Below are 11,451 nucleotides of genomic sequence, written 5' to 3'. Positions count from 1 at the left end.
AACCCCGTTTTCCTTTTTTTTTTTTTTTTTTTTTAGGTTATAGAATAAGTATTGGTTTCGATTCGATTATATTAATTGAAACGCGTATAGTTCTTTCTATCTAAAAGGAAAACGTTAAAATAATTAAATAGGATTGCAATAAATAGAGCAGAAGATAAAAAAAAAAAAAATAAATACTGATATTCTGTTCGTTTTTTTTTTCCTTCCCTCTTTATTCGTCTGTGAAATCATTGCGCAAATACTTCGTTTGGAGACTTCGCGGTCGCCGGGCAAATACAACCGGCGAGCCAAGTATTACGGAGGAGTACAAGCTCCATTGTGATTTTAATTCATTCTCAGGTCTAACGACGACGTGTCGTACCGCGGCAAAGTCGGCGGCAAAGTCGAAGAAGAGGAACGGAAGAAAAGAAATGGCGAAAGAAAAGGGGACGGAAGCGACGCGGAGAGGAAGAGAGAAATCTTCTCTCCACGACCGAGAGAACGAAAAAGTACCGCGTGTGCTCGTTTAAACAAGCTGCCAACGAGTAATTAATCAGCGTTAACATGCACTCTTTACTGCGCGCATAATGAAGCCGATTAGATGCGCGTCGAAGCTTTCATCTCTCCAGACTGCGTCTCTCGTTAGACAGACTCGTTTCGCCGATACCGCGGAAGATGGAAAAAAAAAAAAAAAAGAAGAAAGAAAGAAAGAAAGAAAGAAAGGAAAAAAAAAATCAGAACGGCGGAGGTCCCGAATGGGGCTAAACATCATTTGCGGGGTCTAACGATATCGTCGTTCGAGATAAGTTTAATATTCGAAACGCGATGTTTGCCGGTCGCGATACGAGGAACTTTCGTACGACAGTGCTCTTCGATTCTTAATGGGGAGATGTCGACAACTTTGATGAATCATTCGTGGAAAAAAATTTTTAGTAGACTGGAAAAAGTGGAATACCTTCGTCTTTTTTCTTTTTTTTTTTTTTATAGTAATATTCCGTGTGATTTGATAGAGTGATTAATTAAAAATATTTTCCTCGTCACGAATTTTGTCGTTCCGATCGAGAAAGAGATCTTCGAGAGATCGTTTTGAATCGGAAACGAGGTTGAAGAACGCTGAGCGAGAGGGTCAGATTATCTTAATACCACCGAGGCGGAAGTATATCTCCGGTATTATCGGTAGCTTCGCGAACTTACGAGAGGATATTCAAATCGATCATTCCGGTTGAATATTTTCTAGTAATGGAACGTGGAAGTCGCGTAACGATATGGTTTGATAGAATACCGTGTATGGGAGTCACGAATCACTACTTATTCCATCAATCTTGTTGAAAATAAAAGAAATTGCTTTTTTTTTTGAAGAATGATCGAATTGAATTTTCGCGTGAAATATTTTAATTTTCAAACACACGCGTGTTCTTCTTTGCGATGAGAAAGAATTTCATTACAAGAAAGGTAAAGTATAGTAAAACTTCATTTTTATGCATGTAGAACATGCAATAACCCAGTTTGGTTATTTTATTCTATGATTATTCTTGTTCATTCGATTTCGTGCAAATTCGATGTAAGAGATCGTTTTTACACGATTTCATCTTTACAAATGAACCTTTATGTTAGCTTAATAAATGATACTAAAGTTTCAAAAAAGAAAGAAATTAAAGACCAATCTTTTTGCGTCGAAATTCCATAGGTGCACCTTGTCTGATTTCGCAGAACTACTATATTTCTGCGCGCAAAAAGGAAGAGAAATCGAGCACACACGGCCCTATTCATTGACTAATTTATTGCTCGTATAACCGAACGATAAATACCTTTGTACAACTTCAATCGTTTGTAAATGCGAAATTAAGAGATACAAAGAATACTATATGCTCGATTTTGCGAATTATATTTGTTTTAAACAAAATCATAATAATGTATTGATATTTAAATTATTTTTAATCGTAAAGTTATTAATTAGAAGAGAAACATTTTCGTTAAATCTTTTAAATCAGAGTCGTTTGTGATGAATTCATAATAGATTGAAATAAAAAAAATATGATAGAATAAAACTATTTATTATTTATGATCAATTAATAAAAATTATTAATTATTAAATGAATTTATTAATTATTTAAATAAAATTATAAAATAATTTAAAAAATTAATATTATCAATAAATAATTTTAAGAAATATAATTTTGTTCAAATTTTAGAAGTTAAAGTTAAAAGAAATTAAAAACAATAAATTTATAATGTATTTATAATGTATAATATTTACAGTATTTTTCCAAATTTAATTTGCAAATAAACTAATTTTTTTTAATGTAATACTTATTTTATTTCGTTTAAATAATAAAGATGCAAATTTTTAATTTATATGTTCGTTATTTTTAATTGTTCAATTAGAAATTTTGTTCTTTACTGTAGAGTGCGTTATAATCTAGTTACAATTTTTATCGATGTCGATAATTCAGTTTTTAATCGAAAAATACGTGTAATAATTTAAATACGTGAGATATAAATAAAATAAAAATAAAAAAACGATTGATTGTAATTTCGAAAAATGATTTCGCGCGTTTTTTTGCGAATATAGATATGTTATTATGCATAAAAATAAATGTTATATCAAATATATTATCGACCAAAGATAAGTCATATGCTTTTGATATTGGTGATTTTTAAATGTATTAAAAATAAAGAATATAATGTCAAATAATATAAATTTTAATTTTCTTATTAAAAAATTTTTTTTAAGAAATATAATATAATAATATAATATAATAATCTATAATTAAAAAAAAAATATTATATTTGACAACCTACCTTGTTTTACTTATTTATAATTAATAGATATATTTAGCCTAGATATAGATATATTATTTACTCTTATATTTAGAAAATAGTAAAAGACATCACACATGCATTCTATGGTATTCATATATACAAAAAGCCTACATAAAGTGTCATAATTTTCAATAATTGAATAATATGCCGTCTAGCGATTTCAATGTATCGAATTACAAATTGGGGAGGGAGTTTGTTTGGCAACAAGAAATCTATCGCTGCACGAACGCGAATTTCCCGGAAAAGCTGTATTATAACAAATGTTTTTAATCTCGAGACCTTGAATGTAAAATGAAAACAAACAGAAATAATACACGAGACATTGAACATACGGATAGATAGATAAAAAAGAAATGAGAATTTGTAGAAATAAAACTATAAAACTACGCTTTATGTTAAAAAAAATAAATAATTATACCTTATTGATACGAAAGTTAGCACGTCGTCTTCTGGTCATTGTGACGTATGCATAAACTATCACACTTATAATACGAACTACCAGTAACTTTAACTTTCAAATAGATGAGCGGTATCACATGACGAGAAAAGACGTTATTTAACTTTATTATTATAATAACGTTTATTAAATGATCACACGAACATTTATTAACGAATCAACGAAATTACGAATATAATACTCGATATTAAATCGTAATACACTATTCTATCAATAAAAATTCTACACAATTCCGGTGTAATTCGTTCTGTCGTCACGATTTTTAAGAGCAAACTGACGCCATGTCACGGGCATGCGCACCGATTCTCATAGCAATTTTTTGATTGGTTAGAGTTGTATGTTCATTATCCACTCAAATTGGCGCGAAAAATTGAATTATATATAATTCCATAAAAATCACCGCGTTATTCATTTGACAACTTAATTATATTTTTTAAAAGTAATAAAATCTTAATCGTAAATATCTCGAATAATATTCAGTATCAAATTTCTATAGTAATATATTATATTCATAAAGAAAAGTGTATCTATAGCAATTTCAAGTAAATTAATAAAATTGATGATTGTTCTACTTTTCTTAATATTTAATGAACGACTTATTCTTAATATATAAATAGAATGCAATGCTATAATTGTTGATTGAATGATAATATTTTCATTGCTATTAAAACAATACAGAAAATTATCAATATTATAATTAAGTGGATTCATTTTTATTAAAATTTATATTATAATATATGAATAAGTGTTGATTTGATGTTGTATATATATCGTGCTGCTAAAAAAACGATGAATCTTAGATATTTTATCGTTCATGATAGATTAATAGACAAATCTATCGGTAAAGCAGTACAGGATCGTCTCAAATTACTTCTTCCTGTTCGTGCCTCGTTCGTCGAGTCACGTCACGCAAAAATTTCGAAAAAAGATTCGAGAAAAATGGCACTCACTTTTGGTATGTGTGAAACTCCAGGTTGTAAAACTATAGCCAGCCTTCAATGCCCAACTTGCTTGAAAATTGGAATACAAGGCTCATATTTCTGCACTCAAGTTAGTATCATTCTGTATATTTGTAGGTTAACTCAAGAAATAAATATATTAGATATTTAAATATATATCGTATGCCATTAATTAATAATAATATAAATTTTATTCTTTGATGCATTTTGATTTATTTTTATACCGATTACATTACAGCATTGTTAATAACCGATACTACTATTATTAATAAATGTTATATGTATATATAAAAGAATTAGAATAATAATATGATTTTTCGAAAAGTTTTTTAATCATTTCTTTGATTATATGTTTTTAATATTTTTGTATTTTGTTATAGGATTGTTTCAAACGAAGTTGGAAAACACACAAAGTTATTCATCAATTAGCGAGTGAGTTAATTGTTAATAATTACGTAAAATAAATTTATAATTATAATTATAAATATATTTTTGATTAAATAAATGTTTAAAAATACACTTATAAAATAATTTATAAAAATTTTTATCTTATTAGAGGGAACAGGAGGAGATAAATCTGGTGAATATAATCCATGGCCTTTTTATCATTATACTGGTAAATTACGCCCTTTTAAAAGAGAACCACGTCGTGAAGTACCCGAACATATTAAACGTCCAGATTATGCTACACATCCTACCGGTTTATCTGTGAGCGAGCAATCAGTACGAGGTTCTGCCCAAATAAAAATTCTTGATGATGAAGAAATTGAGGGCATGCGGGTAGCTTGTAAGGTAAAAAGTTATTAAAGATTTATATCATTTTTTTCAAAATATTTTTGCCCTTTTTTTTTTTATGATAAAAAAAATCTAATCAAAATTTTTATTATAGCTTGGAAGAGAAGTCTTGGATGAAGCTGCACGTACCTGTGATGTAGGTGTTACAACAGCTGAGATAGATAAAGCAGTTCATGAAGCTTGCATTGAAAGAGACTGTTATCCATCTCCACTGAATTATTATCAATTTCCAGCTAGTTGTTGCACTTCTGTTAATGAAGTAATCTGCCATGGTATTCCTGATACTAGGCCACTTCAAGATGGAGATATCTGCAATGGTACTATAATATATTTTTTTAAATATAGACTCGATATAAGTACAATAATATATCATAATTCTTATTTTTTTATAGTTGATGTAACTGTGTATCATAATGGTTTTCACGGTGACTTAAATGAAACGTTTCTAGTCGGTAATGTGAAACCTGAAATAAAAAAATTAGTCGAAGTTACATATGAATGTTTATCAAAAGCTATAGACATTGTACGACCCGGAGAAAAATATAGAGAAATTGGAAATATAATTCAAAAACATGCACAAGCGCATGGATTTAGCGTAGTACGTAGTTATTGCGGTCATGGAATTCATCGTTTATTCCACACTGCGCCAAGTGTACCTCACTATGCCAGTAAATATTCTATTTATAATTCTATTTATAATTACATTAAATCTATACTTTTAATTTAATTTGATTTCATTATTTTTAGAAAACAAAGCTGTGGGTGTTATGAAACCAGGACACTGTTTCACTATTGAACCAATGATATCTCAAGGTACATGGAGAGACGAAATGTGGCCTGATACTTGGACAGCAGTTACCGCAGATGGTCAATGGTCGGCACAATTTGAGCACACGCTTCTTGTTACCGAAACTGGTTGCGATATTCTTACAAAACGGCTTACAAATAATGGCAAGCCATGGTTCATGGATCGATCATAGTAGTATTCTTTTATAAATTATCGTCAGTTTATATCATTTCAAATTTTGTGAATACTTAAACATAATAATGATTAAAGTATCTTCGTTTTCGTTCATGCGAGATTTGTTTTTTCAAGATTAATCTCTATTCTTTGATAAGTGCAATGATAATATTAACTTTGGTCAAATATATTTCTTATAAGGTATTTTTTACTGTATGTACTTATGATGTTTTATTGGCAAATTTTATAAGAAGAAAAGAAACAGAAAAAAAAAATGATCCTTGAAAAATAGAATCTCCGTAGATTTTTGTTTATAACCAGAATGACTCCTGTACCATATAAATAGATTACCTCAATGATATATAAATGTACATATATATAAATGTAATTCAGGTTGGTGATGCGCAATGATTGAAATAAAAAATGAGTTCTCTAAATCAATGGCAATATCTTTTATCCATTTTTTCATAATTAAGTACAAATAATTTCGTCTAATAATAAATAATATTTAAATAAATTAAATTATCTATCGCGTGTCTTCAATATATCATCGATGAAAATATAAAAGTAGTAATTTCAAAATATAATCTTAAAAAAGATGTTTCATCAGTATTTTGTAAAGAACAATGTGAATTTTTCCATTTTCCATCCAAAAAAAATCTTATTCATTATTCATTCATTTAATTATAAATTAAATCCCCGTAAGAATAAAACTATTTTTAATTGATAAATAGGATTGTAATAAATATTCACGTACAACAATATATACAATATTTAAAAAAAAAAACTTATATTCCAGTCTTGGGATTCAAACGTGATCCAAATTCAGTATTTGATTGATCATAAGACGATCTTTCATCGAACGATTGCGAATTTCCAATATCCGCCTCGTCATTTTCATATTCGTATTCAATTTCCGTATTTTCTTTTTTTTCATTGTTTTGTGATTCGGTATTGCTATAATCATTTTCATCTGGCACCATAATTCTTAGTGGTCGTTTGTTATTATAAATATTTTGTTGATGATTCTGTTGTCTATCATATTCCTTCTGACGTTCTTCATATTGTAATGTTTCATGTTTTTGCTGACTGTATTGTTGTTTTTGTCGATTCTGAACATGATCTTGATAATACTTTTGATTATAACGATCATTATTAATTTGCTCATTTGTTTTGTATTCTTCATTTTTGTGATTAGGCGGCATAGTTTCTTCACTCTGTACATTTTCTCGTTGCTGTTGTTGTTTTCGCAATTGTCCAATCAATTGACTGTTAACATTTCCAGCAGCTGCTAGAGCTGCTAATTTTTCTGCAGCTTCACGATTGGGTAGTGTCGTATAAAATTGCGTAGAAATTCCATCATCATTAGCTACTTTATTAAAATATGTCGTTTGATCCTTTTGATCGTTATTTTCCTCGTATTCAATGTTATTTTCTAATTGTTCGTTTCCATCAGTAATATAAGTGAGATCTTCGTTTTGTTGCAAACCAGCACTTTCTTCATCATTTATGGAAGTCTCCGGTCCTATATTGTAATTCGTATTGACTCTTCCAGCGACGTAATCTTGATTGAACAAGACCTGCTGCTGTTGCTGCTCCTTATTATCTTGTTCATCGTAATTGAACGATTGCATCTGGGGTTGTGAGAAACCAGTTACACCGGTAGGTTGAAAGAATTGACCAAGTTGTTGCTGAAGAATATGTTGCTGAAGTTGTGGTTGTTGACCTGGAATCAAAATCGTTTCAATTTATCTCGTTATTTAAATAACAATTTGGACAAGTCGATATTCCATATCGATAAAATTAAGTTAACCTCTTCGATACAAATATCAACTTTAATCGATAGTTACCAAATGAATATAAGTATATATAACATTATGATAGTTATATTAATAATATAATTTTTTATTTTTTGACTAATCTTTCTAAGTTATTTCTTTTATTTATTAGAAAGAAATTTTATATATTATAATATGTTTATTATAAAAAAATGTTTAATATGAAAGTGTTACACTTGCTCGGTCGTTAAATAATACATATTCTGCAACAAGTGTCATAAAAGAGGTTATTAACACGCATAAAACTTATTAAAAAACGTTTCTATCTCACATACTGAAAAACATGTTATATTTTCTCTATATTTTAATTTAGTTTATGACGATACATTTTGAATGTGAAACATACCTGTTTGATATTGTTCTGGCATCTTTTGAGGAAAGCTGTTTAAAAGATCGTAAAGTTGAGTTGCTGAAAGCGGAGGGCCTGCAGGAGCTGGATGACCAACATGTAGATCAGGTATTTGTTGATTTATAATATATGGAGTCTGTCCAGCGGTACCAGGGAAACCAACATGCAGTGAACTATGAAGATTAGTTTGCATTGGTAAATTGGGCTGCCCGAGTTGAATGTTTGTTCCGATGAGACCTATATTCGACGCTGGATGATTATTTAAATAAACGTCATTTGTTTGTAAGTCAGGATTCACCAATGTTGAAAGAGTTGCAAAGTCTGGAGGCAAGAATGTCGGTAAAACGGTTTGATATTCTTTTTGACTGATATCATTGCTTTCAGTTACTTCGTAATTATGTTGCACTGGAGTGGGACTCGTTACAGTTTTCTGCGGTGTTAAACTTGTGCTAATAGTAGCAAGATCAAAATTTGGTAATAAGGAGCCTATAAAACAATGTAAAATAAATATATATAAAAAAAATATTTTTAATTATTAAAAAATTAAATTTCTAAATCATTAATTTTGTTACTTTAGAATCTAACCATGTGGATTGATTTTATAAGTAGCATCAGTTGTTTGTTGACGTGAATTTTCTTCTATATTCACTTCATTATTGAAAGGTTTATCCATGGGACTCAGATTAGGCGCAGGAATCGTATGAATTGGTCCCTTGTCATCATCGACACCACCTCTATGAGTCGGTGGCAAAACAGCAGCTTCCGGTCTATATTCAGGACTATATTCCGGCATTTTATTTACGGTATGAAATTCTTTAACTGGTGGACGTTGTGGTAAAACCGCATGATTATTTAAAGAAGTTCTTATTGGAATCTGATTTTTCCAAATGGTAGATGGCACATTGAACATCGGAGGTCGACGAATTCTGGAATAAGGGATAGATCGAGAAAATGTCACGTTCGATGAAAAATATATTTTTTCTATATATTCTCAAAGATTCACCTATAATTCGAGGGTTTGTGAGCTATTCGTTTCAATGGGAAATTTCCATTGATATGCATTGTATTTCCCACTGAAATTCGATGAGTAAGTGGCCATGATTTCTTGAACATCAATTTAGGAGGCTGTGGAGGAGGCAATGGTCTTCTAATCTTATATCTAGCTTCGACAAGGCAGATACACGTGATCAATAGCCAACACATCCAATTTGTCGTCTAAAATTTTGTTAATTGATTTATCTGTTATGTTTCAAGTGAAGTTTGAAGAAAAATTAAATTAGATCAATTATTATAATTAAAGGTCAGTAGATATTTTCTTATCAATGTTTATTATTTTTATTCTATTTTTATTAAATTTTTAACAATTTTTTTTAACAGTTTTATATTTTTTTAACAGTTTTATTAAATTTAACATTTAACTTAATTTCTATATATATAAATAATGGATGCTGAAAATATGTATAAAATAAATTTATTATAATAGACATACCAAATTGGAAATTCAAACTTTATTCCAATGGTATTCGCATATTAACATATGAATTTAATTTCATTCTTTGTAATTATAATATATATAAAATAAATACGTGAAATATAAATCAATGATTCTTAAATCTTTTTGAATAAAATTCGATAAAATTTCTTTTTTATTCAGTCATATTATTTTAGTATTTGAATAAACTCTATAATAAATTATTAATAAAAATAATAAAAGAAATTAATAAAGAAAACAAATAAAAAAATTTTTAATTGCAGTTTTACGGCATAAATTTCATTATTTATTAAAACATTACAAACGAATTGTTTTTGTATTCAACGCCATTCGTAATCTATTATGTTGAACTATCGTAACAATGACCGTGACAATGGATATTCATTGTGGCATTAAGCAATTATAGTTTGAGAAACGCTGGCACTGGCAATGAAACCGAAGAGAGAAGTGCTGTGAGTTGTTAGCAGGTAAAGTGGGACGGTGTGCTACATCGATGGTAGGAAAAGCGAGGGTAGTAAGAAGCCAGGTGAGGAGTGAGGTCGAAAAGAAAATAGTCGAACCTGGAAATAATGATCCAAACCGATGGATTGAGAGATGATGACCGCGGATGCAACAAGTTGTATCGTAACGATTATGATTCGTTTTCGCTCGAATTGCATTTCCGGTGAGTGATTTTCTTTCTCCAGTACACGTTAATAGAAGATATATTCTTTAAATTTTTTTTTTAATACTTTATTATTTATCGTTTTGATTTATTATGGCGCATGATAAATGAAAACGCATGAAATAATTTAATTTATGAGAGAAAATTTAAATGATTGATAAGATAAATGTAAAAAAAAGTAAATTAAATTTATTATTCGCTTATAATATATTATTTGATTTTTTTTATTTTATTTCATTGAAATTTATATAAAAATTTAAAGTTACTAATTTGATTCTTACTCATAAAGAGCAGCGTAATTAAATATGAATTTAATTTATACAATATAAAATTATTATTAATGAAAATGTCGGTTCATTTTCTAGTGTGCGAATAAACATCTTTCATTCTTTTTTTTATATAAAGACGATATTTTCTCAACAATGAATAGAGAAATATCTAACTATTTCCCGTTAATGATAATAATCATACATTGACCGACTATTCTTTTTTTGTATATTATAACGGAACTAGTTTCTATATTGGATAGATGAACATATTAACTTGATTTTTCAATACTACAATTTTCATACTAACTATATCTTTGTATATTCATTCGTCATAATACAATGTGAAGAATACCGTGACATAACTTATATTCGTAAAATTAGTCAAATTGTATCCTAACAATTCTAGTTAATTTAACAATTTTATAAAATGATATTCATAAAGTAAGTTATCTATTCAAAAAGAAGTTTCAGAAATTCTTTTGAAAGCTTAAATAATAAAGATAATTTAAGAAGATTAAGATGATTTAACGATCAGTAGAAAAATATAATTTATATTTTATAATTAAATAGTAGTAAGAGTTTTTTATTTTTAAAGATATCAAATAAACGATAACAAATAAAATATAACAGTATATTATATTGCTTTTAATCAAAGAAAACCACAATTTTCAATTATTATCAAATATTAAATTCATAAAATTACAATATATATAAATTATTAATTTAAAAATGAAAGTTTATTAATGAATAATACACAGCAAATTTTATTTTAGTGACCTTGAAATGAGCTTACCTTCATCGTTTTGCCTTCCAATAAAGTTCCGTAATGAACAAATTACAATTTTCAGATTTATCACCTGATAAC

The 11,451-nt window shown here is 28.5% G+C and overlaps 3 protein-coding genes and 1 long non-coding RNA gene across 20 annotated transcripts in view; 2 read left to right on the top strand and 2 right to left on the bottom strand.

Moving 5' to 3' along the window:
• Positions 1-3,571, bottom strand: part of LOC102680377 (tolloid-like protein 2) — a 52,457-nt gene extending 48,886 nt beyond the window's left edge. Inside the window, exon 1 of the mRNA XM_006611951.2 lies at positions 3,221-3,571. The gene's annotated coding sequence lies outside the window, so the exon portion shown is untranslated. The remainder of the gene's footprint in view (positions 1-3,220) is intronic.
• Positions 3,572-4,052: 481 nt separating this feature from the next.
• On the top strand, positions 4,053-6,411 carry LOC102679941 (methionine aminopeptidase 1). Its single transcript, XM_006611948.2, has 6 exons — positions 4,053-4,309; positions 4,599-4,650; positions 4,775-5,010; positions 5,108-5,330; positions 5,406-5,681; positions 5,761-6,411. The coding sequence occupies exons 1-6, from the start codon at positions 4,199-4,201 to the stop codon at positions 5,991-5,993; spliced, it is 1,131 nt and encodes a 376-aa protein (XP_006612011.1). The 5' UTR covers positions 4,053-4,198; the 3' UTR covers positions 5,994-6,411.
• LOC102680163 lies at positions 6,206-11,451 on the bottom strand. Its single transcript, XM_006611949.2, has 5 exons — positions 11,380-11,451; positions 9,165-9,376; positions 8,747-9,087; positions 8,159-8,647; positions 6,206-7,700 (listed from the first exon to the last, which is right to left on the bottom strand). The coding sequence occupies exons 1-5, from the start codon at positions 11,383-11,385 to the stop codon at positions 6,763-6,765; spliced, it is 1,986 nt and encodes a 661-aa protein (XP_006612012.1). The 5' UTR covers positions 11,386-11,451; the 3' UTR covers positions 6,206-6,762.
• The window catches only part of LOC102680079, an 8,307-nt gene continuing 4,354 nt past the window's right edge, over positions 7,499-11,451 (top strand). For 8 of the 17 annotated variants that reach the window (XR_004149857.1, XR_004149852.1, XR_004149849.1 and 5 more), the window contains exons 1-4: positions 7,667-8,038; positions 8,126-8,635; positions 8,739-9,461; positions 9,917-10,317. This is a non-coding gene — a long non-coding RNA (uncharacterized LOC102680079). Of the gene's footprint in view, positions 7,637-7,666; positions 8,039-8,125; positions 9,462-9,916; positions 10,318-11,434 lie in introns of those variants that run through there. The other 9 variants (XR_004149856.1, XR_004149851.1, XR_004149854.1 and 6 more) reach the window with 9 other exon arrangements.

Source organism: Apis dorsata, unplaced genomic scaffold (genome assembly GCF_000469605.1).
Source record: "Apis dorsata unplaced genomic scaffold, Apis dorsata 1.3 scaffold_97, whole genome shotgun sequence".
Classification (NCBI taxonomy): Eukaryota; Metazoa; Arthropoda; class Insecta; order Hymenoptera; family Apidae; genus Apis; species Apis dorsata.
This window is presented reverse-complemented; position numbering and strand designations above follow the sequence as displayed.

Bases quoted from the DNA above. Each gene is read 5' to 3' on its own strand.
- LOC102679941 (XM_006611948.2), top strand. From the start codon at position 4,199: ATGGCACTCACTTTTGGTATGTGTGAAACTCCAGGTTGTAAAACTATA. The intron at 4,310-4,598 runs GTTAGTATCATT...ATTTTGTTATAG, and splicing joins GCTCATATTTCTGCACTCAA to GATTGTTTCAAACGAAGTTG. The intron at 4,651-4,774 runs GTGAGTTAATTG...TTATCTTATTAG, and splicing joins AGTTATTCATCAATTAGCGA to AGGGAACAGGAGGAGATAAA.
- LOC102680163 (XM_006611949.2), bottom strand. The intron at 8,648-8,746 runs GTTAGATTCTAA...ATTGTTTTATAG, and splicing joins TTATAAAATCAATCCACATG to GCTCCTTATTACCAAATTTT. The intron at 7,701-8,158 runs GTATGTTTCACA...TTTTGATTCCAG, and splicing joins GCCAGAACAATATCAAACAG to GTCAACAACCACAACTTCAG.